This window comes from Cardiocondyla obscurior, linkage group LG16 (genome assembly GCF_019399895.1).
Source record: "Cardiocondyla obscurior isolate alpha-2009 linkage group LG16, Cobs3.1, whole genome shotgun sequence".
In the NCBI taxonomy this organism is placed as follows: domain Eukaryota; kingdom Metazoa; phylum Arthropoda; class Insecta; order Hymenoptera; family Formicidae; genus Cardiocondyla; species Cardiocondyla obscurior.
This window is the reverse complement of record NC_091879.1, coordinates 980,660-1,006,531: the sequence shown is the minus strand read 5'-3', so window position 1 is coordinate 1,006,531 and position 25,872 is coordinate 980,660. Positions and strand designations below refer to the sequence as shown.

Genomic DNA, 25,872 nt, shown 5'->3' with positions numbered 1-25,872 from the left:
GAGGGTGATTAAACTTCCATCGAGGGTCAGAGTATTCAGAGTCGAGTATAAAGAAATTGATTGATCTATCGTGAAATAGATGAGACAATGAACGAACTATGTAGTACGCACTGGTGCAGCGATTAAGAACGAACCTATTATGACGGAAGTGACGTGCAATGGCGAGCGATTCGCAACGCGATGTCTTTAGGAGCGCGGCGTGCTCAAGGTTGTAAAAAAAAAAAAAGAAGGGAGAGATGGAGAGTGATCGTTAACGGTCTGGCGGGAAGAGACAGGAACGAACAGGAACGAGGAGCTACTCGATGAGACGAATAACAGTGGATAGCGCGATCCCACATCGTCTCGGTGTTCGTCGTGAGAGATCATTGAATGAATCCTGCGTTTGAGAAACAAGTGAACCCGACGATAGGTGCAGCTTTACAAGCAGCTTCACAAATCTCGCTGGGAAAGTGATACTTTGACGACAACGTTACGACCGACAAGGTTTTTAAACGGTGAGATCGCTGCGGACACTTTGTTTAAATGATCGGTCAATTATCGCGGAGGATATGGAAAACGACACGAGAACACGACGAAGGAAGGCGACGACGAAAGACGCCGACGACTATCAGGCCAAACGATCCAGAATTGAGGTTGACGACGACACCGAGCAGGAACAAGAGGTATTTACATACGTGATTGGCACAATACCAGTCGCACCGGTCAATTCACAATCATATTAGTTGGATATTAAATCTCGAAACATTTAATATTGTTAATTTAGAATTATTGTCGAGCTGAGCTAGCTGTAACTTCGTTTTTATTAGAATTATATACCTTACAATTTCTACACAAAAAATCGATTAGTCATTAAGGATTAATATTCACTCGGAAAGTGCCTTAAATATATTGGATGTGTGATGAATATATTATGTGTTGTTGCAGAATATAGCTGGGAAAGTAGAGAAAATTCGTCTTTATAATTTTATGTGTCACAATGCATTGGAGATAAAGTTAAATAAAAATGTTAACTTTATTGTGGGACGCAATGGCAGTGGCAAGAGTGCCATATTAACTGCATTAACTGTAGGACTTGGTGCTAGAGCTAATGTTACCAGCAGGGGAAGCTCTGTCAAAGGTACTTGCATGCATTTTTATTTTACTATATATATATTGTGAAATTATTTTAATAATATATTGATTTTTGATTGTGATATCTTAGAATTCATAAAGAAGGGAAAACATACAGCTATTATTGAGATAACATTATTAAACAAAGGAGATACCGCTTATAAAACTGATATTTATGGTGATAAAATTACAGTTATACGTACAATTGGAACTAGCTCAACATATAAAATAAAAAATAGCAGAGGTAAGTTAAGTATACATTTAATTTTTAATTATGTAAATGTATACTTGATACAATCTATCATTTATAGGAGAAATTATTTCAACAAGGCGTGACGAATTGGACAATATTATAACTACAATGAATATACAAGTTGATAACCCAATATCTGTTTTAAATCAGGATGTTTCAAGAACATTCTTAGTTACCTCAAAACCTGATGAAAAATATAATTTATTTATGAAAGCTACACTCTTAGATGCCATTGAAAATAATTATAAGGAAGCTCTCAATATATGCGAAGAGGAATATAATAAATTAAAACAATATTCTGCGGTATGCACATTATATTTAGTTACTATTTTACTATTTTTAATGATTATTTTCTCATTTTTTGGTATTTTTTAGACCTTGTCACAAGTAAAAGGAGAGATACAAAAATTGAAGGACAGTGTACACAGATTAGAAGAAGTAGATGTCTCCCGAAAAGAATTAGCAAGTCTTGAAATGGAACTTCAGTGGGCTATAGTAAATTTCAGTTTAAAAAAAAGTAATTAAAAAAATGTTAACCTAATTTTTGAAATAACAATATTATTTTAGGCGATTACGGAAGAAACTAAACTTCATAACATGCAGGAAACCTTACAAATGCACGAAAAAAAATGTAAAGAACTTGAAAATGTGGAATTATCTATTGGAACAAAAGATGAAGAAATTGATGCAAAAATTATGTAAAAATTTATTTATTAATTTACAAATTGAGTTATATCGATAAATACAACTTCTTAACGTTACTATTGCTAATAACTTTTAATATTTATAGTATAACGTATTTAGAGAAGTTGTAAGTTATGTATTGTATTAATTTTTATTTTATTTTAATAGAGATTTGAAGAAGAAAATTCAGAAAGCAGAGCAAGAAGTAACAGATAGCATTGAAGCTTATAATAGCGCAAAACAAAAATATTCAAGTACGAATGATGCATTCTTCAATAAGCAACGTGAGTGGCGTTCTGCTACAAGTAAAATAAAACGATTAGAAGACGATATTGATTTGCTCAAAAAAGAAATTCAAAAGCTTGAAGGGTAAAAACTTCTTTCCATTATTTTTTATTTTTTAAATATTAATATTGCTTTTGTAATATTAAATATATTTTACATATGTCAACAGTTACAACGATGAAGAACATAATACGAGAAAAGAAATGACAGAACGCTTGTCCAAGTTAGAGGAAAAACTAGATGAACTCGATGCTTCATTACGTACTAAGCAAACCGAAGTAATGCATTTAGAGGCCGATAAAATGCGACTTATGCAGAAAGTACAATTTACCAAAAATGAAATAGATAATTTTAACAGACAAATAAGTAAGTTGTAACAACGATAAATAAATAATAATATTGGTAATTAACTCGTAATCGGTTTTATAAATTGTCTTTTATTTTATAAAATTAAAGATAAGATTAGAAGTGAGTTGAAAGCAGTTGAACAGCAATCGGATAATGCATTTAGTGTATTTGGATCAAACATACCACGTCTGTTGAAAAGAATCGATGAAGAATATAAGAAAAAGCGATTTAAAGAAAAACCACGCGGTCCTATTGGTACGTAAGATTATTTCGGATAAATTAATTATGAAATTATTTTCAGTTTTAATAAATTTAAATTATGTTATTACATAGGAGCATTTATAAAAATGAAAAACGCAGCCTGGGCACCAGCAGTAGAGAGTTTTCTCGGTTTTCGTACCCTCAGTTCATTCTGTGTGGATAACAGTCAAGATGCTAAGTTGCTAAACAGCATCATGAAGGAAATTTTCTATCACGAAAACCCTCCCCAGATAATGTGTAGTAAATTTTTTAATCAGGTACGAGAGGATTATCTTTTTTATTATTTTAATATTTTGTAAGCAAGAAATTTTATAACCAAGTGTAACATTTAAGAATGCTAGTTTTAATTTTAATAATGTACATAATCTATATATTTTAGATACATGATGTTAGACGCTACTGTACACAGTCATCGCAATATTCTAATCTCTTGGACGCAATGGTTATAGAAGATCCTGTTGTAGCTAATTGCTTGATAGATCAACGTGAAGTTGAATGTATACTTCTTATACCAACAAGTGAAGAAGCATGTACGATAATGTCGGACGTGACAAAAGTGCCAAAAAATTGCAAAAGAGCGTTTACTTTAGTTTGTGATATGTTTTATCCCGATCCAAATTACAGAACTTATGGTGGAAAGTGCGGCACACGTGCTAAATATCTTCAAGTTTCTACGATGCAAGCAATGCAGTAAGTATAACAACATAATTCAGTTTGTAATAGTAAATATTATTGGACAGCTGCATCCTGCATTCGTAAAAAAAATTAAATACAAATAATTTGTCTCTCTAAATATTAACTTTTTTATGTAGAAGGCTAAAAGAAGAGCTTCAAATAGCAGAAAGTAAAAAACAAGAAACCATGTCAGTATATAACTCTGTATGTGAAAGGGTAAATCGTACTAGTTCCGAATTAAACAATGTAACCGCGTCCCTTAGCAAGTTAAGGTCCGCACAAAGTGAATGTAATAATTTAATTAATGAACTAAAGGATAAAATCGAATCTAATGAAGCCACTTCTGCTGATGTTTTTGTAAGTAATCGAGATTATCTCTTGCAGTAATTTTTTTTTTTTTTTTTTTTTTTTTTTTTTTTTTTTTTTTTTTTATAACAAAGTAGTTACATTATTAAAAGTATTTATAGCGTAACGAAGCTGCGGAATTGGAAAAGAAATTAGCACAGGAACGTGCTGCGGAAAATCTTCTATCTGAAAATGTGCAGGAACTTAAGAAAAATGTCGAATCTCTCAACGAAGAAGTTAATCGATGTAGAAATTTAAGACAAAATTTACACACAGTGATTGATCCCCTTAAGGTACGTTTATGTTATTAATGCAATATTTGATTTTTATTGATGGAATAATAAATTTTATACACATTTTTCCATAGGATCAAATAAGAGAATTTGCACAGGAGAAGGAAAGGCATCGATCCGAGTGTCAGCGTGCTACTCAAAGGTTGCAGAGTATTCGTCAAGCCATACAATACTCAAAGGGGGAATTGGAAATACAAGAAAGGGCAGCAAAAAAAGCAATTTCCAACGCCACTGAAAAATGTTCCAGAATAAATTCTGCTCGGTTAGTGTTATGTTAATAATATAATGTGAATATGCAATGAGAATTATTATTGATTTTAAATTTAGTATAAAGTCTTATATTTTATGCATGTGTCATATGTACATATATCATTTGTTACAGATCGGTAAATCAAATCAAAAGTTTATTAGTTGATTTACGAGATAAGATTCGCGAAATAGAAAATCAATTCGGCTGTGTAGACGAATTACGACAACAATTGAAAGAAAAAGAACAAAAATATGGAGTAAATATTGAGTTGACAGCTCTATTGAAACAAAGTTGTGAAGTAAGTAAATTGCTTAATTTTTACGAACCGTTATTTTTTTACTCGAAAGAATATATATTTATATACTTTGTAGAAACACATTGAACGGGTTAAGTATCGACAAAATATTTTTCTTCAACTAAGAGATATGTATAGTGTCGCAGTGCAGAAATCATTCATGGATGTGCTTTCTTTAAGACATTATAAGGTAATTATATTAAATAATTATTTATATTCGAGCATTATTTATACATTTTTTTCTTATCAGGGCTCTGTAGAGATCGATCATGTGAATAAGATGCTTGATTTACACGTAAGTCCGCGACAAGATAAAAATTCAGGCAACGATACTAAATCACTTTCGGGAGGTGAACGATCTTATTCGACCGTCGCGTTTATCTTGGCTCTCTGGGATTGCATTCAGTTACCTTTCTACTTTCTCGATGAATTTGATGTATTTATGGTAAGTAATTTTTAAATTCATCTCGCGTAAAAAAAATTTACGCTAATTTCGAATTGTTAAATTCTAGGACAAAGTAAACCGCCGAGTGATAATGGACATTCTTTTGGATCACAGTAGATTGCATCCTCAGAGCCAATTTACTTTCCTCACACCTCTAGATACGTCACACATTCTTGCCGAAGATTATGTAACAATTCATCAGTAAGTTGAAGTTTTTGTTAAGCAGCATTTTAATTAATTTTTATAATACTTTTTTTTAAATATCAATATTTGCAATATTGCAAAACAGATTTGATAATTTCAGAAACACTTATTACAGCACATATATTTTTGTTCTTTTTTTAGATTACAACCACCAGAAAGAAGAGTCCTAAGTCAATGAGAACGTTCGAATACTTTCTTTTTTCATCGATCTAATAGCATTTTCAAGTTTATAATATTTTGCATTTGGAATCAAAAGAGATTTCCGAAATTTATTTTTTTGTTTAATGATAAGTAAATATTATTTATTTTCTATTGTTAAGAAATATACTTATGTTTCCTAGTTTATGTCAAGTATCAAATTAGAGAATTAAAAATGTGTAGTTTGTTTTACATTAGCATTACAAGAAGTTATTCGGGATATAATTAATCGGATTATAAAATTTACGAATAAGAGTTTCTAGATGATTAAAAGTGCCTTTGACTGTACCGTATAGCAACAATAATTTATATCAATTTTTTTTTTAATAATAGTTTTATCAAATCTCGTGTGTAACAGCAGAATTTGGCAATCCTAATATCGAATCTGATTCCTTTCCAGACTCCTATGTTTTCAACTTTATGACGTAATTACCATAAGTTCGGACCTAACTAAGAGAGAGACTGTTCTTCGTGTTTGATCGGTTGACAAGGTAGATGGAATATCTAGAGTAGCCAGAGATGGACAAGAAAACAGAAATACGTACGAAATATTGTTACGGACCACGCCAAACCGGTAAGTAGATCAAGGTTCGCACGGCATTGCGCGAATCTGGTTCGGCCAGAGTTTCCGATTATAACGCAACACGCCTTTACGCATTACGCGCGTATTACATGCGATGCGCGTGAGTCGACTGGCCGACCGACCAGTGCGTGTGTCGGCCGACTGGACGAGGCGTGGTAACCGACGTTATGTAATCCGCACGCTGGCACTTGGCCGGAGAAAGTGCCCGGCGAGTGCTCGTGAATCGGTAATGCGGTAATGTCACGGAAAGGCAGGATAAGCGCCGCGTTAGGCAGGCACCTGACCTAATTTCGCTAATTGGAGTCGGTAGAATTTGACTTTCGATCCCAGTGGCTTTTTGCTCCTCCTTTTAGCAAATTGAATAACGTATTACGTTGCACTCTGGCGATTACGAGTTTGAAAACTCGAGCGCACATGTCCCTTTACGTAATCTTATTGAGTGCTGCTCGTGAAAACCGTATCGATTCCAATTTGAAACTCATTGCCGAGTAATGCAATTCTTGTTGAGTCCGATGTGCACGAACGTGTTACTCACTTTGAAGTTAGGAAAATAGATGCAGCACTTGCACTTTAAATAGGTTTGGATGTCAAGATTTCAACTTGTGGATTAATAACGATTAGGAACAAATAACAAATAATTTCAGGAGAAAATTATGATTATTCCAACATTCAAAACACAAATATTCCAAGTCTTATTCTAAGTGATTGAAACACGTACATCCCCATTGCGCGCGCGAGAAGAGGGCGGGATTGAAGATATGTGTCCCACCGGTATGAAGAAATGAATTATATATTAAAAAAATATTCTTTCTAAAGAAGCAGCTACTGATCTTGCAAGTCAAATCGAATTTTTTTAAAGTCCAACTTGATTACTCGAAGATGTACTCGATGGTACCGTTTTAAGTGCTTAGGTCACAATTCAGTGGAGGTAGGCAGCTTGGTAGGCAGCTGGGTAGGCAGCTTGGTAGGCAGCTGGGTAGGAGATGGCTGGCGAGGCGTAAGAGATGGCTGGTGCAGCAGCGACCTTGGCTAACGGAGCGGCATAGGCGATGGGAGCGGCATGAGCTATCGGGGCGGCGATCTTCGCGATCGGAGCGGCGTAGGCGAGAGGAGCGGCGATCTTAGCGACCGGGGCGGCGTAGGCAAGGGGTGCAGCAGGCGCAACAGCCTTAACGGCCACCGCAGCGGGTTCCTTACGGACGACAGCATTGAATCCGTTGACCGAGTCAGCGGTGTAGTCGACGATGCGTCTGGTACCATCAGCTTCCAAGAGGGAGTAGCTACCGTGAACGAGGTCGCCGTCGCGGGTCTCCTGCTGGCTCTTGGCGTCGCCGGTCAAGCTGTCGTGCACGTCGTAGGCGTAGCTGTACTGCGGATGAGGATCGTAATCGGCATCGACGGCCTTAGCAACGACCGCGGGAGCAGCGGCATAAGCTAGGGATGCAGCGGGCGCGAGAACACCGGCCCTTGCGACTGCGATAAAGGCAGCGAAAGCGACAAACTGAGGAAAAAAAAAGTGAAGCACATAAAAATGTCGTATAAATTTATATATCAGTACAAGATATAACAAATATGAAAAGAGGTAAATTAAACAAAGGATCGGCCGAATGTACTGTCCGGTACGGATCCAGCTTACGTTGAAAGGGAACTTAAAAGGACGTAATACCTTGAAGGCCATTGTGCCACAGGTGATCGGTAGTTGGCTCAATCTTGTGAGTCTGATGCGAGTGATACCGATGGATGGATGGTTTTCGGCTTTTATACCACTCTGCTTGGAACCCGGTAAGCCCACACCACAATTACACCATGCCGCCGCGCACCAACACACACGTCAGGTCGTACCCGCTCACTGATGTAACCGGGTGACGGTACCTTCGACGGCCACCCGATTCGCGGTCGCGAAGAGCGCAAAATTGAGCAAGAAATCGGACCACGCCCAATGAGAGCGACGATCGAACGCTTGTTCTCGCATCTCGAAGGACCAGTCTCGAACGCTGGTCGTCGTCGTCGTCGGCCACGTCCTTGCTACAAGTTACCTGATCCTTCACCACCTAACCCGCCTTACCGAGGGTTATTACTGAGCATTTCTTTTTCTGCTTTTTTTTTTTTTAATCTTTTTTTTTTCTTTTTTTTCCACGTATGACTTTTACGATTTTGATCAACTTTATCGGTGCGTTTCACCAATTCGTATAGAATTTTCTCAACGGAATAACGTAAAGATAGTGTGTAATAATGAAGGAATAATTATGTACGAAAATGATCTCGCGTACTGATACCGATTATCCGTTCATGGACACTGAGGCCTTGTAATACTTATATTTCTTATATTTCGAGACTTTCCACGAGAAACATTGTAAACGCCATTTTTTTTACGGATTATTTCTCTTTCTTTTAACGACTGGATCTTTAAATGTAAAACAAGATTCCTCCAAATGCCGCAAACGCGGTGTCAGTTTGCAGGCTCGATGAGAATATTTTATATTTTCAAGCGCAATGTTTACTTTTAGCTACGTAATTGTACGTGAACGACGGAGCGCGATTAAGATTTGTGATTATCGCGCATTTCTTCGTAACATGGAACGCAATTTGATCGTCAAATTGCATAGTGCCGTGCAATGAAGACACCGTTGCTCCTTGCATCAACTTGCGCGAACACCGATGAGTGTGTCGATCGATATTCAAGCCAGAAGTTAATGGATACGTAAGTCGGCCGCCCGGGTATCACCGATCCGGATAATTATGCAAACCGTTTCGAAACGTTGTCTCGCGTAATTTTCAACTCTGACGGATCGTAGTCATTTGGATCGTGAAACGCACGTCGTCGTACGTAACGAGACCGAATTCTCTTTGAAAATAATCTCGGTATTATAAAAATCGAGGGCCGCGTAAAAGCACTCGGGTGGAAGCGCACAAAGAGTTTAATACGTGATTAATTTTTACTCGAAGGCGCGCGGGATTTATAATTATCGAAAGGACTGTCGAGTGAAATTAGGAGAGATCCCGATATGGATATTTTTTTTTTTTGTTACTTCTCGATATCGTATATTATAATTGGATCTGCGCGAGCGTAATGAGTTCGTTTGATTTTTCGCTGCCGATGCAAGGGAGAGATAAGCGTGTCTTTCCAAATAAAGAGATGCGAAGGTCGTTGAAATTAATAATGCATAAATAAGATATTTTGTCATAATAATGCTCACGGCTTGACTTGAAAATTGCAGCCGAACTTGTTACGATAATTGACACGCGCCACGGGGACCCGGATCAAAGCGTTTTCCCTCGCCCAAGAAGGCGAGCTCAACTTCAACGTCCGGGTCATCCGGTATGTAATTTACTGTCGATTCACCGCCATGCACATACTTCCTGCCACGACCTTCGGTTTGGCCGATCGTTCCCATAATCGGCCGAATCAAAGTCGACAGGTCCCTTTTCTCTCTCTCTCCCTCTGTCTCTTTTCTTTCACTTCGAACAAATTTACGTTTGCATCTCTTAAACCGACCCTATATGGAGAAATGTCAAGTGAATTTTCTCCAAATATTGGATAAAGCACAATGATGCAGCATAAGCATCTTTTTGCATATCACAATGTATTAATCTTTAACTCTCTGCTCGTTAGCGTTAACGTAACAATAAATTACGATAATGCAATCGTGCAATTAATTAATTTAGTCTCTCGCTGAACACTTCTGATTTGTGCGTACTGTTTTCTACCTGCGATACATACAAATCGGAAGTTTCAAAAAAATTCAGGCAAACGTTGCTTGCTGTAGAAACCAATTTATTCGAAGTATCCAAAAGTCTCCTTATAAATGTGTGACTGACGTCTAAAAATCTTTCAGATGATACAGCTTCGAAATCCCGGATGGGCGATTTTTTTTTCCACGCTGGACCGTCGATCGACATAGAGATTTCACGCGGATCTCGTGGGTAGCTGATCAGGCAGCTGAGCCGGCGACAAAAACTGAACGGCGGTGACGAGCGAAATCTCGCGTACCGATCGGCACGAGGCTGGCAGCGATAATGCCTCCGGGGACCCGCGATCGACTTGGCCCGGACCCTGCGATATTTCGGCGACCTACCTATTTCGTTCTTTATGAAAGTGCTCCACTTCTCTTTCTCACTTCGGCATGGTCCCCGACGTTAGATAATGTTACGCAATAACGCGATCTCGGTTTGGCTGTCGCGACGCATTTAGCAGAGACACGTAAATCGGAATGGTTCGAAAGTTTCGCGATGATACTCGTAATTCTCATTTTCTTTATCATGTCGTCTCTCGCGTGTAAGAAGACACAAATGTTCAAAGATAGATAACAATTAATCGTGACGAAGAACATATTATTTTTTTTTTTCTCGTAAAGAAAAAGACATGGACAATTTTTATAGCTAATGCGTTTTATAAGTTGTAACACATTTATAAGAATAATTGTTATGCAAAGAGAGAATGTTGAAAATCGTGGAGAGACTCGACGATGTTTCTTAAAATGTCTTTAACATTTTCTATTAGGTTTATTGTTATTTTAGGAACGGCTAAAATCACATTTCAAAAATATTAATGTTACAGATTGACGCGAGGATTAACTTGACAACCGGACGCTGTACAAAATTTAACTCTCGATAACTTTGAGATTCTTGACGTTGATTTTTTGCCTAATGATGCAATCTCCTCCCGTCTAATTGGAAATCTATATATAACAATTCTCTAGTCCAATCTCGATCGACGCTATACGAGAAATCATCGTTTAAGGATCGCGTATAAAAGGTAATATTTGGTATGGTCCGTAATGCAACAGAGGCGAACGGGTATTGCCCAATGACAATTATTGATAAGTGAACAAAACGAATAAATTGACTCGCGGTTTGCCGTAAGAGGTAAATGTGATAAGTAACTCTGTTAAAAATAAGTATACATTTGTGTCTGGCCCTTCACTTTTTATTTCTTGAATTAAATTTTCTTCTTTCTTTTTTACTGTCTCTGCAAATGTGAAGGAACAAGCCTACGAGATTATTCATTAAGTTAATCTTATATGATATATTGCAATTTTTGTTTCAAATTAATAGGATATGTGTGAAAAAAAAAGTGTGATTCTCTTTGACTCGCATTTTACTTTTAGGTTTTGAAAAAAGTGCTGATATTGTAGGCATGATTACGCCGAAGTCATTATTTCGAACATAAGACTTCCGTCTTTGTTCAAATAAATTGCTCGCCGTGATAGATCCTTCCAAGTGTCGATTAAATCAGGAACGAGGGTGCGCGATCGTGAGCGCCGGCCAAGTTCAAGTGCGGTCGGCCATCAACGCCAGCAAACTTTCAAAGTCCGTCAGCGGAATCGACGGTGGGGACCCATAGGGTGGTGGACCGGCCCCCTATATAAAGCGACCGCGATCAACACCACACATCATCAGTCTCGCTTTGGTCGATCCAAACCAACCAAATCTACTCAAGAATGGCGTTCAAGGTGGGTAGAAGATTGCAAATCTCGCGGGTCGTCTCCCGAGTCCGATAGACTTGCCGTGTGAGTGTTGCAGGTCTATTGGCCCCGGTTGTACCCTCAGAGTGTTCAGGAAGAGATTTCGCCTTCGAGCAATAAAAATCGCGAGTGGTTGTTAACTTCTCGTGCAAATTACAAGTGTTTGTCGAAATCTAAGATCAGTTAGGAAAAAAAAACCTAAAAAAAAACTATATATATTTATATATAATTATTTTTTCAGTTTATTGTTCTCGCCGCTTTCGTGGCAGTGGCCAAGGCCGGCGTTCTCGCGCCCGCCGCTCCTTTGGCTTATGCCGCAGGCCCTGCAGTGGTTGCCGCCCCCGTCGCCAAAGCCGTAGTGGCCAAGGCCGTCGATGCCGATTACGACCCTCATCCTCAGTACAGCTACGCCTACGACGTGCACGACAGCTTGACCGGCGACGCCAAGAGCCAGCAGGAGACCCGTGACGGAGATCTCGTTCAGGGTAGCTACTCCCTCTTGGAGGCTGATGGTACCAGGCGCATCGTCGACTACACCGCTGACCCAGTCAACGGATTCAACGCTGTAGTCCGCAAGGAACCCGCCGCAGTAGCCGTTAAGGCTGTCGCCGCTGCCCCAGCTGCACCCTTCGCCTACGCCGCTCCAGTCGCCAAGATCGCTGCTCCCGTTGCCAAATTGGCTGCACCCCTTGCCTACGCCGCTCCCGCGAAATTAGCTGCTCCTCTCGCTTCCTTCTCGTATGCTGCTCCCTACGCTGCTCCTTATGCTGCTCCGTATGCTGCACCTTACGCTTCCTACGCCGCTCCCTACGCCGCTTCTTACGCTGCTCCTTATGCCGCTCCGTACGCCGCTCCGTACGCCGCTCCATACGCCGCTCCGTACGCCAAATTGGCCGCCCCGATCGCGGCTGCTCCCTTCGCTTATGCTGCCCCTGTAGCTAAAATCGCCGCCCCCGCCGTAGCTCACGTAGCGCACGCTGCACCCCTTGCCTACTCCGCGCACCCAGCTCCCCTTGCGTACGCGGCTCCTCTCGCACACGCTCCCATCGCCAAGATCGCCGCCCCCGCTGCCTACATCCACTAATTCCGTAGACCACGCATCAACATCTACATTGTCGACTCAGGCCGAACTTATTTATTTTTATATCATGTACATGTTCTTTCTATGTGACTGATTAAAGAAATTACACACCTATTTGGGATGTTCGCTCGCCCTGGACTTCGCCTATCCGTTTCTCCCTCTCGTAGCATTAAGACCCTGATCTATTTCTATATGTACAATACATTATTGCGTTTAATATTTTAATAAAAATAATTGTATGTAAGATATGTTATATGTTTGATATTACGCTGTAAAGAAAATTAAAATTTAAGCTCGCAAAAGCAACACGAGCAGAAAGAATTATTTGTATAAGTGACAGTAATAAATAAGAGTTTTATTTGCGATATTAATAATTTTTGACTGCTCTTTTTTTTTTTGTGGGAGGTTACTGTCAAATTAATTTAACGTTTTAAAATAACAGAATACAGTAACCAAAGGTAGAAATGCGCATAAACATTTTGTACAACTAATGTAAAGTAATGACGGAGATTACCTTGATCTGATATTGATTTCCATTTAAAAAAAAGGCTTAATCGATGTCATTATATTGATGAATTTTATCGCACGCGTATAATGATCGTCCGATCGTTATGTCTTTCACGTGGCATAATCCGGTTCTGCTTCAAGCACCACATATTTTATATTTCCTCCAACACGTTGTAATTTGTTGCAATCAAATGGCTCGCTTGTATATGTCGCTAAAAGTTAAATTGTGCCACTGAATCCAAAATTAACTATACTTTTCTCTCGGTGTCCGTCGAAGAAATTCACATCCTAATTTTTATTTAAGCACCGTTGCTGTTCTGGAATTTCTGAGGGAAGAGTGGCGAAATGATTAAGGCAATGAAAATCTAGATATTCGTGCGATTACCACACGTGATGTGCTAATCGCGTGCGTCATATGCGACATTCTAGCCCGCGATTGCAATTCGTATTGTTCTGTGTCGTCATGCTAATATAAATTCACGGCGCGGTGTCGAAACTCTTCGCCGCTGTCATTTGTACCGAATCTATTTCGTTTCGAGCGCTCTCGCGATCCGGATTACCGAATCCCAGCCCCGTGGCTGTTTACGACGTGCGATATTGAGCACAAATTTGCGGATCACAGATCGGGGACCAGCTGCGACTCGATGGAGAACAAGTGTACGCTCCGCCGTTAGCTTAAGCCGAACGTTATTCCTTTTAATCGCCGATTACATAACTCGCGGCTTAATTATTAATACGAAATTATGGCGCCTCGTGTCGCAATGTGTGCCCTCGCGAGACGTTTGCGTTGACAGGTTTAAACGGTTTGTCTCGGAGTTTTCGGTCGGACTTTCGTTGGGATCGCGACATTCCGCCCCGAAACGGGCGGTGAGTTTCTCGGTCCCCGAACCGACCGCGCGTGCCCTTGACGCATGGGGTAAGCTTTCGCGCGTAATACCACGGCGATCGGTGTCACGTTATTTCTGGCGTTCGCCAGAATTGACCCACTTTCTCCGCTTTCCGCTCGTCCTTTCTCGAGCACCTCCCCAAGTCGAGTACGAGCCGCGGTGCGATCGCGCAAGGATCGCCACTTTTGTTCGGCGGTCTCGATCGGCCGGATTGCAAAAGTGCCATTGCACCGTCTAAAAATCACACGACAAAGAAATGATACCGATTTTGCGATAAATTTATCTATCAGTTAAACGTGTCTTTATCTATAATATTTATAAAGAAAGATAAAGATTAGATAATTACCTGACAGACGAATTCAATACAAAGTCAGAACAACCTGTTTTAATTTTAATAATTGAACCGGACATTCAGTCAAACTATTCCTCTATATTCGGTTGATTAATCGCAATGCTGATCAATTTTAATATAACGTCTTGTGGAAATAAAATTCATTATGATTTCAGCGAGGCTCGAGTCTTGAGGATCGCGCCGAGGCGCCAGAATCAAACGGCAGGCACATGTATAAAGGAAGTGGCGAAACGTAGGAAGACTCACGTGTGCACCGAATTCACTCGCCGCTTTGTACACGGCGGCCAATCCATTTGCCATGGGAGAAAGGCGTTCAAATTCCAAGCCTCGATTTAAATGACGTTGCGTAACAGGGCGGACCGTTCGCGCTTTTCGGGAAGCGCGTGCACGCGCTATTTCTCAGCCAGCCGAGGCGGGCAATTCCACGGAAACGATCGACATCAACGAGCCGCGTGTCGAAATCGAATAAAAACGGCCTTGACGGGTAAGGTTATCGTTCTCCCACATTTTAACCCGCCGCTATTGTACACTAGATTGATTAATAATACCGGGGCCATATATTCGTCAGGCGTAAGGTCCGAAAAAATTTCTCAAGGCTCGAGCCTCTCAAAGAGACTCTCGTCACTTAAATTTTCGGCTGGACCTAATTTCCTCGGTTAGCAATTTATTGCGAGAAAGGAGTTTGGATACGCGTGGAAGTGAGTTATCATCGAGACACACGTCGCTGTGGATTTTTGAGAGAAAACTTTATTATCTCCCTCGTGTGTAGAACTGAAGCTCCTCAATTAAAATGTATTCGCCCGAGCTTGCTGCAGCGTTTAAGTCTCTCGTGATCTGCGCGATTTCTTGTTAACGCGAGTTCTTTTTTTGCAAAAAGTAAACTAGGTTTTAAAGCGACTTAAAAAAAAAAAAAGAAAAAAACAGAGAGAGATGTTGTTTCCAATGAAAAAGTCGCACGGTTGCAAAATCATTAAATCGAGAGTTGTCGTAGGCGTCCTTAATGACGCGAGCAAGATCAAAGGTGTCGCGTTTAAGATATTTTTGGAGTCGGTGGAAATTTAAAGTTATTCTGCCCACGGGAGATAATGCGCCAGGCATGAAATTACACTTCGGATAAAATATATTATAAATACGCATACATTTAATCCGTGACATCGTCTCATCATTCGCTCGCCTCTTGCACGTCCATAACATATCTTCTTTACTTCATCCTCCCTCGTCTTTATTATTTTTTTTTTCTCCCCACGACAATTTGTTTGACGTCCGTGACGGCCGGTATTAATAAATGGACCGCTTTGACAAGCGTAAAATTTGCTTCGTTTATGCGTTTTTTAATCCTGTCGGATTGCAATGTATCGATCTTTAGAAACTTTTATTTAAATTTTTCTCACCCGCAGGTTCCACCGGATGGTGATTTATAGAAAGGGAAAGGACCGACTGACAATGATAATTTTTCAACGAATTTGGGGGAACATACGACGCCCATTAAATATACGCGGCATATTGTCCAGCCCTTTTTTTTTCTCTCTCGTCGATAACCTTGATTCGTATAATACGAGAGTGGTCAAATGATAAAAAACCGAATAACCTTAATCGGCGAGCCAGAGCTCGGCCGAGGGCCGTACGCGTTACGATCTTTCGTTTACTTTATCGAAAATATCCGGTTAAAGTCGATGGTACATTTCATTCGTTCGTTTCGTTAAAGTTTCAATTTATTACACCCGATCGTCATTTCGGACGATCATTTTTAATTAACCGCATCCTTAATAAGTCACACACCTAATTAATATAATGTAAAATAGATATAATTTAATTGAACATTTCAACACGACGTAACTTTCTTGCGTTTACATAGAGAGAGATCAAATTAATGGAGCGAATGCGCAACGTACTGTTTGTTTAATTCAAATTAAATATACTCCGGTCACGATGTAGTTACCGCAAGTGCTACGTGTACGTTTTATAGATCGGATGTCACCGTCGTTAATAGCGTTGCAATTTCGCGCGTCGCATTAAATGATTCCGCCTAATTAGTCACGCTCCTTCATGAACCAAAACTGCCGAGTACGATCGCACGAAGCAGTATTTCTCCACGATCGTACGTGAAGACGCGCGTTTTATTTAAAGTTCAAAATTTTATATAAATCTTGTAGGACCGACAATTAAAAGATTTAATAATCTTTTAATTGAAATCTCTCGTCGATTTTCCGTAGAAATGTTAAGGAAGCGATCGATTGTCAAGGGCCAAGCAAAGTAGTCTCGAATGGCAATCCGGGTTGGCGGGGAACTCGAGCCGCGATCGTTTCTCGCCCGCGGCGATCCGCTTGTTCGCTCGAATTCCGGTCTCTCGCTCTGTCAAAAATGAACCGGTCTTTCGTGGGCACGTAATACGGGACGCGATTACGAGAGGTGCCGCGTAGTGACATTGGGCGCGGTTCTTTGGCGGCCGCGGCTGCAGTCGCGTTTTCTGTTCGGTGAAAGTCGATTCGCGAGCACGGACCACGCTCCTCCTCGTTAGCTTTTCGTTCCGCTGCACTTTGTCTTGCACTTGGAAGGACGGATGAAAAGAGAGAGAGAGAGAGAGAGCCGGTGATCCGGATTGCGTTTTACTCTTTTCTGAAACCTCTGTTTTATTCGAGGCCAATGCGACTTCTGAGCGTTGTATTCGCAATATGAATACTTTACCAAGTCTTCTTACATTAAACGATATTTGTATTTCAATTTATTTATCTTAAATTAATTAATTAATAATAAAGCTAAGGTCAAAATTGATTTTCTATTGTCACATATTTAAGCATATAAAAGTTTAAAGTTCCAATATAGTTCTAATTATATAAGACTAAATTACTATCTGTATTTAATGAGATACTTGCGTCGTTTTGTTACTGTAAGTTGTACAGATTTTTTTTTTCTAATTGTATGCAATAACTGAAAATCAAAAATGATATTTCTTTAGCTTATTATTACAATAATTAATGAATATCGTTTACTAGATCTCGCTCCGTGCCGGCTGCACCTACTTGCCTGACTTACATTGATCCGCACTACTTACTTTTACCGAACAGATTCACGTGTTGCAGACTAAAATACTCTCGCGTTTCGTTTCATAATTTACATAATTTTGATACATCACGGCAATGTGTTATAAGAGTATTTTGATAAAAGTCAGTTGCATTAATAATGTATTACATTAAAAAAAGATTCTTTTTATTGCGAGACGCGAATGAAGCGTGTTAATAAAGACATCCGGAAGGCGACCGGCAACGTTCGCGTATTTTGCGATAACAGAGCTAACTGTTCGTAATGATAAGACAATCCTTTTTACGCTGTTTAAAATTAAATGCGCCACGCGTAGCCGAAGGTCGCGTTACGTGCGGGATTCTTGCGCAAAAATGACGACAGGGGCCCGTTACGCGTAGCAACTGGCCCGGGACTTACATAATGACGAACGCGCGATGGATTGGGTTTCAACGTCGCGATCGGTTCGCTACATCGGTGACATTGATCGACGCACATTTAAAGTTGCTCGCTTTTTCAAAGCGTCTCTTAGAAAGTACAAAAGCTTCGTAGATATCGATAGCGTAGAACAATCAAAAAGAATGAGATTAATGCGTGTACTACAATACGTGGTAATTTATTTATCAGTTATCGTCGACAATTCTAAAAAAAATCAAGGGAATAGTAACAATTGGAGGTAGATAGTTACGGGCATTGGTCTATTTGGTCGCGGGGGCGGCAGGGGTATAAGTCAAGCCGTTAAGGGGTGCAGCGTACGCAAAAGCGAACGGCGCGGAGAACGCGGCGCTGTAAGAAGCGTAAGGGTAAGCGGGATACGCGGCTGCTGGCCTGAGGGCAGGTGAAGGGTCAGTTTGCCTAGACGTTTGGACGATGTTTCGCGCCGGTTGCTGCACGATTCGCTCTTCTTGCTTTAGCTGCTGGAACTGTTGGCGCTGAAACTCCCGCTCGCGCGCCGCTGGTTTCGCTTTTAACGGACCCGACCGGGCGTCGAGTACCTCGACGTCGGAATCGGGCCCGACGGCGGGGATCGAGGGTGCCGGGCCAGCAGGTGCGACAGGTGCGGCCGGTATCGCGAGCGGAGTCAACGAAGCTGGTCTAAGCGGTAAAAGCGGCGCCGTAACAGCGGCGACTGCCGGTTCTCTGCTAACGATAGCGTTGAAGCCGTTGATCGGATCCGCTGTGTACTGGACGATACGCCGGGTACCATCGGCCTCGATCAGGCTGTAGCTGCCGCGCACAATGTCGCCGCTGCGGGTCTCGTACTGAGCCTTGGAGTCGCCGGTCACCGCGTCCTGCACGTCGTACGCGAAGCTATACTGCGGCGCCGGGTCGAACTCCTCCAGCTTCGCCAGGGCTACCGGTGCCGGCACGGCGGGTACTACCGCTCCTCGGCCGAGCACGGCCAATCCCAGGAAGAAGATGAGCTGAAAATCAACGTCGATTTTCATCAACAGAACTTAGCTTACCTTGCCCAAGTGTTAACACTTCTTTAACACTTGAACAGTTGAGCTTCACGTGTATAATATCTAAATGATTTTTCTCCACATCGCAGATATTTAAATCAACCCTTTGCGCACGGCCGTTTCAAACGAGGGACCGACAGGGAGATCCCAACGTTCGAGCCTCCAGGTTTTTGCCCTTACCATGCCGATCATGTTTGCGCGCGAGAGAACCGCCTGAAGAGGACTGATACCCCGGGGTAAGATTGCTCGTACTTTTATACGTCGTCGCTTTCGTGATATCCGACGACGATGATGCTCCCTGCAGCCACCTACGCCCCACCTAATCGCTGCCTTTGTCTCCTTCACTCTTTTTCCTATGTCTTCCTCTCGGCAGCTCCGCGATGATCATTGCGATGTACAAGCAGACTTGCGGTTGTATCAATGCCCGCACGCTGATGTTTCTTCATATCACTGTCCACTCGTACACGCGACTTGGATGACAATACGCTTGAGACTCGAGGCCGTTCGAAGAAATCAGGGAACTCTGTATCCTCTTTCTTTTCACCTTCTTAGCTATCGATGATTAAATAGTCACCTAGAAGAATACAACGTACAACGTGACACCATGTAAGAGAGGCTACATGCAGTTGAATTAAAAGAAAAGCACTGCCGATTTTATTTTCATTTTTGACAAGTGAAAGAGCTGCAATTTTGGAAATAGTCATATGCAATATTAATTTACATACTTTATCAGATGCAACAGACGTTCTGTTGCATCTGACAATGTTTCTCATATTTTTATATTATAAAAATTCTTGCTGTATTTTTTTTCTTTTTTTTTTTAATTATGTGAGAAGTGTCTTTTTAAAATCACCAGTCATGTTTGAAAAAAGATAGACAAGTGAGTTGCTTAACGTACCTAAATCCGATGCCAGTGGGCAATTGATAATGGAAATACTCGGTAATCATACGCAACGCACGTATGCACGCGTGTCGTATGCCGATATGTCGAATGCAGACGGTCTATCAAGGCCGTTTGACGAAAGCTCGGAGGCACAAATACTCCGCAATCGGCTGAACTTTATTATACATTCAGCGAGAGTGACGATAGGTTCTGCTAACACAAGTCGGTGCAAGCTATTGCGTTAATTACCATTCGCGTAATCGTTGGCCACTGTTATGTTACTGTTCTAACTTACATGGCATATCTCAATAGGTCCATATACATGCAACCTCATTCAAAATATAATTTTATATTTTTTGACAATTTCGGGAGTCAAAAACAATTATTACTGTAATTTAATTATTCACGAATAGGTCATTTTGCTATTAATCTTTATGAAACTAATAAAAACAGATAACTTTCATTAATTTTTTATTTATTATACACAGCATTATACAGTTGCACGTATATTAACTTCTGTTAATACATCTTAAGATTAAACTCTTCAAGCTTAGTAGACAGCATACGTCAATTAAAAAAATAACACTTTTTTTTTTTAGAAAAGTTTCTTCTTCAATCTTATGATATTTAATAAAGAATATTCAAATGTTATAAATGTTTTATGTAAAAAATACTTTTATAAGTTTCTCATTTCATTATTACATTTTTATTTACTGTCATAGTTGAATAAAAATTTAAAAAATTATTCTATTCCCTCTTCAATTTATAAAATATGCTTGTAAAAATATGTGTCTCGTATAAGCTTACAATAAATTTATATAATAAATTGTGCCACAGACTCGATACAAATATCGCAGGGTGTTTCATGTAACATAATTCCACATAAAATTGTCATTAAAATTTCTTAAGCTTCACGTCGAGGTGAATATGTGTATAAGCGTATCTGATGATCTGTAAACTTTCACAATTATATTTACAAAGAAGAATTTATGGGGCGAGATCTCGTTCGCGAGGTTTACGTGTCGTTACACAACTCAACGTCTTTATCCATGTAACGTTAATTCGCTCGATGCGTGCAAACTGGTTTCGCGCGAGTCTGTGAAAGATATATGAAAATATATCATCGCCGGGGTGATAACGGACGGATTAGCGCGAGGAACAAGAAGATCAGCACGTAATTCTACGGCAAAGTTACGTCGATAAAGAGAGAATTAATCCGCGTTGGAGTTCGTAAAAAAGAAACGAAGTCTTTAATCAATACATTAACGATTTACACAGCAATGTACATATTTAGCACATATAAAGTATGACTAGTTCTCGTTTGGAGAGTCGTCGTGCGTGATGATCGGTCTTAGGAGTGATAGATGAGTGGTGGTGGCAACGGCGGCGTGACCTGGACAACAGGTTTCACCACCGCGATAGGTTCCCGACGAACCACGGCGTTGAATCCGTTTACGGGGTCGGCCGTGTACTCGACGATTCGCCTGGTACCATCGGCTTCAATGAGGCTGTAGCTGCCGCTGACGACGTCGCCGTTTCTGGTCTCGTGCTGGCTCTTGGCATCGCCAGTCAGCGAGTCTTGGACGTCGTAGGCGTACGAATACTGAGGATGAGGATCGTAACCGGTGACATCGACTGCGGCGATTGGAAGGGCCAGAGGTGCCGGGATAGCTGGACCAGTTGGACCAGCCTGAACAGCTGGGATAGCTGAACACCTGCATATTGCGAGCACCGCTGCAGCCAGAATTATAAACTGGAATATAATGAAGGTATATTAATATAATATTTTTGATGAATAATTAGTTAAAATAATTTTTAAAAAATTATATATATATATATAAATAATATATACTTTTCGCGTACCTTGATAGCCATTTCCTTTTCTCGCTCGATATACTTCTGTACATCAGTAAACGTGTCGCAAACAAGACTGATATTCGGACAAGTGGTGACAAACGTATTTATAGCGGCATCGGGGTGGCCGATGGTAGCTGGCCGCTTCCCTCGTTGCATCGCAAACAGCCTATGAAATACGTGATGGCACGAGTTTCGCTCTCGATTTATGACTCGCTTCGATACACATATGTGCGTGGCGAACGAGGAAGAAAGTCCGGGAGCGCCGAATTGGCTTGTTTATTAAATTTCTCACGGCACCGCTTAATCGCACTCGCCGCTCACGGAACGTCTTCGAGAGCTGCCATTCGGGCGCAACCACGGAATGCTAATTTTATATTTCGCATAAACGAATTACGGGCAAGTAAATGTATTGCGCTCATTTTAATCTTCGATCTTTCTCGTACCTCAAATCGTTCGAATTATCTTTCCGTTCTTTTTTCTTTCTTTTTTTTTTTCCTTCGCAAAAATTACAACGACGCACGCGAGGCGCGTATCTCGTTAAGCGAAATCAGTTTCGAAACGCCGTAGATTTCGGCGGGGTGCACCGCAAATTTCAGCAGGAAATTTTCGAAAGCGGTCCCGAGGATGAAAAACGACGCGGGTGATTTAACGCCTGGCGTTTTTTTCGAGATTGGAAGACGGACTGTGTGAAGCGCGAGGAAACGAGATGAACAGCGCGGCTAATAATTCTACGATGCGACCACCGGGTGCTTTCACCCTTGCGTAATTCCGGTGGTTTTGGTGCCGGCTGTAAGTGTAACGCTTCCGCCACGTCGGCGGGCGATGGTTCAGGAATATCAAACACGAAGAAGATTCACTTTGAGTCTTGTATTTTGCCTTCGATCTCAACCATCGCGTTTATTTCCGCAATATTAAAGAGGTTGCAAACGGATATAGCACGATTAGAAATTTTTTTTTAAAACTTTTCTAAAGAATTTTAAATAGAAATTAAAAAAAGAAAAAGAAAGAAAATTACTTCACCCAGAATTATATTATATATTTGTTACATTTTTCTTTCAGATAAGAATTTCGAAAAAGTGTTGCCGAGCTTTTTCGTAAGATTTTATCTCGAGTTAGCGGGATTCTACATATTTGCGTCATAAAAAAAGGCCGCTCGGAAAAGACGACAGATTACAGACTCATTAGGCGTGTGAATCATCTCCGTCTCATCTCTCTTTCCTTCATAAACAAAAGTGAGTCACTCGGTACGTATAATTAAAGAGGACAAGCGATCATGACCGTGAAACGAGTCTGCGAACCGCTCTCGCTTACGTAACGCGATATCGCTGTGATGCGCTCTGTTCTTCCTCTGCCGCATCCCGGAAAAAGAGGCTTCGGACACGGATTTACGCAATCAATGACGTGATATGCTACACGTAGTTACGTCAAATATATCGGACAACATTCAGAAACTACCGTGCATTATTTACACTACTAATTTTATATAAGTATTTAATGCATTATTTAATTAATTTACACTATAATAATAAGTTTTATCATATAAAACGCACAGAAGTATCATTAAAAAAAGTTTAATATAACTAATATTAGCATATAAATAATATGCTCGCATCGATGTTTTATTCAATGTGTTAAAACAATTAAAATTGTTTAATTAGATATGAATAAGTGATCTACATCCGCAAATTTCCTATACATAAAAACGTCACAATTATGCAAAACATTGCATAAATCTCACGCAGTACGAACATGCCGTAAGTTAATTTTTTGTAGCCGAATTCTTCTCAATTTAACATATTGAATTGGTTTAACTAAATTCTCATTTAATTTTCAATACAAAAATTAGAGAATAATGCAGCTGCAAAAAACGCATTAATATGTGTATGTAAATTGTGATTTTTACAAATACCGTCGATACTTTCATTTTATTTAATAATGTGAGCACTGCATACGAGGTGATCAAGTGATAGATATTACGTACTGCTTAAAAAATTACTTAAGTAAATTCATCATTATTTAAAATTTAAATTATTATACTCGAATACGGCTACTTTCGATCTGCTTATCTTCGAACGCAATTGATTAAACACGAAATTTATATCGTATATGTAAAATTTATCGTAAAATTCTTTGTAATGTATTGACAGCTGCCATAATTTAGTAGTAGTGTCTGACAATTCATTTTCTTCGCGTAAATTGTAAAAATTTTTAAAACATTATTTAAAGATTAAAATAATGAAAAAGATAATAAAACTATTAACATCTCCTTTTGTTTAAATTGGCATAATTCAACCGATGTTAAATAGACACATATTCATACGTATAATATTTTTCAAACTAGATTATCACGTAATTTTAATAAAAGTTCTTTCATACTGGCCAAACATTGCAAGTTCTACCAGTTTAGTAACAACTTCATAACAAATAAAGCTTATTCGTCTCTTATTAATTATGGCCATGTAATTTTCTGACGTTTTTTCGTTATTTCCTAAAAGATTCAAACGAATATCTCCTATTATTTACTGATCACTATTACAACTACCCGATTAGAACAATTTATTGTAAATATTTTATTTTATGTATTTATCCATGGAATAGAAAACTTCAAAATTTTATTTCTAATTATAAGATAGATCCTCATTGTAATAAGATTTTATTTTTACCTTATCTAAACTTATTTAAGATATAAAAAATTATGATACATACCTCGTTTTGTTCCTCATAAGTGCATTTACGAATTCCATTCCATCCAGTTTCTGCTTTTGATGTAGAACATAATCGGGTCTTTTTTTCTACCTTCTGATCGTTAAGAGAAGGTTTTGATTTGTCTACCTGAGAAAACATCCTCTTATTTCCTTTACCTGAGCCTAGAGCTAAGCTATTTACATTATCATCACTGAAAAAAAAATTAAATTTATATTAAGGTTACAAAATATGTAATAATTTATTAGTTAAAAGTATTTTAAAACCTTACTTTCCAGTTGTAACAGATTTTTCCAATGTATATGTTGTATTAGAGCTTTTAACAGCTCCATGCTGACGCTGAGGTAATGGCATTGCAACCCTTCTGTATATTTCCAATAACTCACTTCTGCATAGTTTCTCAAACTTAAGGCTCTCAATACAACTCTGTAACAAAAAGAAAAGAATCCAAAAATTAGAATATTATAAAATATATTAAAACACTAAGATATGATGGTATATTTCTTAAACTAACTTAACTACAAGGCATCTATTGAGTATATTTTTTATCCTAAATTTATGATAGCTTGTCCGAACATTTATCTACAATAAAGTAATTTTCACAAGTAAAATCTAATCGTATAAACTACAAATTTTACAGTGAAAACTCGAGGGGAAAAAGTGGAGCAGTCCACTGGCAAATTGAAAGGCAGTTTGTAAACACGCCTAACCTAAAACGACGGCTTACATTCTTTAAGATCTCGCGGAGCTGGTACTCCGACAGAAACTCTGGATGCGTGAGTTCGTAAGTCTTCGGTCTCGACATTCTCGTTTACGTTTCCTCGTCGCATCAGAGCCAGAAGACACCACAAACGATTTGACGAACATTTCACATGAGCGGCGCAATTCGACCCGCTGTTATCGGGCCGCTGTTATCACCGCCACTATCAGAGACGCACGGCGTGAGCTACGGCGACATACGGAAAATCCAATTGTTCTTCGTTTTGTGTATTTCCGATTAATCATCACACACTGACGATTGATGAGCAACATCTGAATCATATTTTAGAATTGTTAAGAATTATTTTATACAAATAATTTAATATACTGTAGATAAATCAAAAAAATCAAACATCGCAGAAAAGTTATAATTTCTATACTTATTGCATTTCATGTAATTATTAAAATTGAGTTTTACCTTGTCACACAACTCAATATCGCATTTTATATACTTACTAAAACTGAATTAAATATAAGATCGTATTGAAATTGATTGAAACTAAAGAAGATCTCTGCCCGCCGTCGGTTTGTGCTACAATCGTCAATTTTCAAGTAAAGGTAGTGAATAGTAACGGCTCGTAGTGGGTTTTGTCGAAACTAAAAAAGAAACACATGCCGGACGAACATTGAAGAGCAGATACGGCGTTTTCTCCGGCGAATTATCTAAT

At 39.5% G+C, this 25,872-nt stretch overlaps 6 protein-coding genes across 8 annotated transcripts; 2 read left to right on the top strand and 4 right to left on the bottom strand.

The window, feature by feature from the left end:
• Positions 1-185: 185 nt before the first annotated feature.
• Smc6 (Structural maintenance of chromosomes 6) lies at positions 186-6,188 on the top strand. 2 transcript variants are annotated; one of them, XR_011546760.1, is made up of 20 exons: positions 186-662; positions 925-1,117; positions 1,202-1,354; positions 1,422-1,666; positions 1,739-1,858; positions 1,931-2,061; positions 2,216-2,416; positions 2,502-2,698; positions 2,789-2,935; positions 3,014-3,198; positions 3,321-3,631; positions 3,754-3,973; positions 4,084-4,254; positions 4,329-4,516; positions 4,637-4,802; positions 4,876-4,989; positions 5,050-5,244; positions 5,312-5,445; positions 5,590-5,739; positions 6,047-6,188. XR_011546760.1 is itself a non-coding variant. In XM_070667717.1 (19 exons), the coding sequence occupies exons 1-19, from the start codon at positions 549-551 to the stop codon at positions 5,624-5,626; spliced, it is 3,222 nt and encodes a 1,073-aa protein (XP_070523818.1). In that variant the 5' UTR covers positions 186-548; the 3' UTR covers positions 5,627-5,989. The 2 variants fall into 2 exon arrangements, 1 of the variants encoding a protein (XP_070523818.1); XM_070667717.1 differs by lacking the exon at positions 6,047-6,188 and having other exon boundaries at positions 5,590-5,989.
• LOC139108995 (cuticular protein 2) lies at positions 6,097-12,889 on the top strand. The gene is made up of 4 exons (XM_070667743.1): positions 6,097-6,220; positions 10,788-10,985; positions 11,338-11,682; positions 11,936-12,889. The coding sequence occupies exons 3-4, from the start codon at positions 11,671-11,673 to the stop codon at positions 12,776-12,778; spliced, it is 855 nt and encodes a 284-aa protein (XP_070523844.1). The 5' UTR covers positions 6,097-6,220; positions 10,788-10,985; positions 11,338-11,670; the 3' UTR covers positions 12,779-12,889.
• LOC139108997 (larval cuticle protein A2B-like) lies at positions 6,868-7,973 on the bottom strand. The gene is made up of 2 exons (XM_070667746.1): positions 7,896-7,973; positions 6,868-7,730 (listed from the first exon to the last, which is right to left on the bottom strand). The coding sequence occupies exons 1-2, from the start codon at positions 7,905-7,907 to the stop codon at positions 7,149-7,151; spliced, it is 594 nt and encodes a 197-aa protein (XP_070523847.1). The 5' UTR covers positions 7,908-7,973; the 3' UTR covers positions 6,868-7,148.
• Positions 12,890-18,136: 5,247 nt separating the features above from the next.
• Positions 18,137-19,988, bottom strand: LOC139108996 (cuticular protein 3). Of its 2 annotated transcripts, XM_070667745.1 has the most exons (3): positions 19,901-19,988; positions 19,183-19,576; positions 18,137-18,963 (listed from the first exon to the last, which is right to left on the bottom strand). In XM_070667745.1, the coding sequence occupies exons 2-3, from the start codon at positions 19,192-19,194 to the stop codon at positions 18,238-18,240; spliced, it is 738 nt and encodes a 245-aa protein (XP_070523846.1). In that variant the 5' UTR covers positions 19,195-19,576; positions 19,901-19,988; the 3' UTR covers positions 18,137-18,237. The 2 variants fall into 2 exon arrangements, with proteins under 2 accessions (XP_070523846.1, XP_070523845.1); XM_070667744.1 differs by having other exon boundaries at positions 18,137-19,576.
• Positions 19,989-20,652: 664 nt separating this feature from the next.
• On the bottom strand, positions 20,653-23,072 carry LOC139108998 (cuticular protein 4). The gene is made up of 2 exons (XM_070667747.1): positions 21,749-23,072; positions 20,653-21,638 (listed from the first exon to the last, which is right to left on the bottom strand). The coding sequence occupies exons 1-2, from the start codon at positions 21,896-21,898 to the stop codon at positions 21,237-21,239; spliced, it is 552 nt and encodes a 183-aa protein (XP_070523848.1). The 5' UTR covers positions 21,899-23,072; the 3' UTR covers positions 20,653-21,236.
• A 225-nt stretch (positions 23,073-23,297) lies between these two features.
• On the bottom strand, positions 23,298-25,757 carry LOC139109000 (uncharacterized). The gene is made up of 5 exons (XM_070667748.1): positions 25,661-25,757; positions 25,173-25,477; positions 24,717-24,871; positions 24,449-24,638; positions 23,298-24,230 (listed from the first exon to the last, which is right to left on the bottom strand). Exons 2-5 carry the CDS (start codon positions 25,248-25,250, stop codon positions 24,192-24,194), a joined length of 462 nt encoding a protein of 153 aa, XP_070523849.1. The 5' UTR covers positions 25,251-25,477; positions 25,661-25,757; the 3' UTR covers positions 23,298-24,191.
• Positions 25,758-25,872: the final 115 nt, after the last annotated feature.

Bases quoted from the DNA above. Each gene is read 5' to 3' on its own strand.
- LOC139109000 (XM_070667748.1), bottom strand. From the start codon at position 25,250: ATGTCGAGACCGAAGACTTACGAACTCACGCATCCAGAGTTTCTGTCG. The intron at 24,639-24,716 runs GTAAGGTTTTAA...TTTTTTTTTCAG, and splicing joins AAATCTGTTACAACTGGAAA to TGATGATAATGTAAATAGCT. The intron at 24,231-24,448 runs GTATGTATCATA...TGAATCTTTTAG, and splicing joins CTTATGAGGAACAAAACGAG to GAAATAACGAAAAAACGTCA.
- Smc6 (XM_070667717.1), top strand. From the start codon at position 549: ATGGAAAACGACACGAGAACACGACGAAGGAAGGCGACGACGAAAGAC. The intron at 1,667-1,738 runs GTATGCACATTA...GGTATTTTTTAG, and splicing joins AATTAAAACAATATTCTGCG to ACCTTGTCACAAGTAAAAGG. The intron at 1,859-1,930 runs GTAAATTTCAGT...ATATTATTTTAG, and splicing joins TGGAACTTCAGTGGGCTATA to GCGATTACGGAAGAAACTAA.
- LOC139108996 (XM_070667744.1), bottom strand. From the start codon at position 18,987: ATGAAAATCGACGTTGATTTTCAGCTCATCTTCTTCCTGGGATTGGCC.
- LOC139108998 (XM_070667747.1), bottom strand. From the start codon at position 21,898: ATGCAACGAGGGAAGCGGCCAGCTACCATCGGCCACCCCGATGCCGCT. The intron at 21,639-21,748 runs GTACGCGAAAAG...ATTATATTCCAG, and splicing joins AAAAGGAAATGGCTATCAAG to TTTATAATTCTGGCTGCAGC.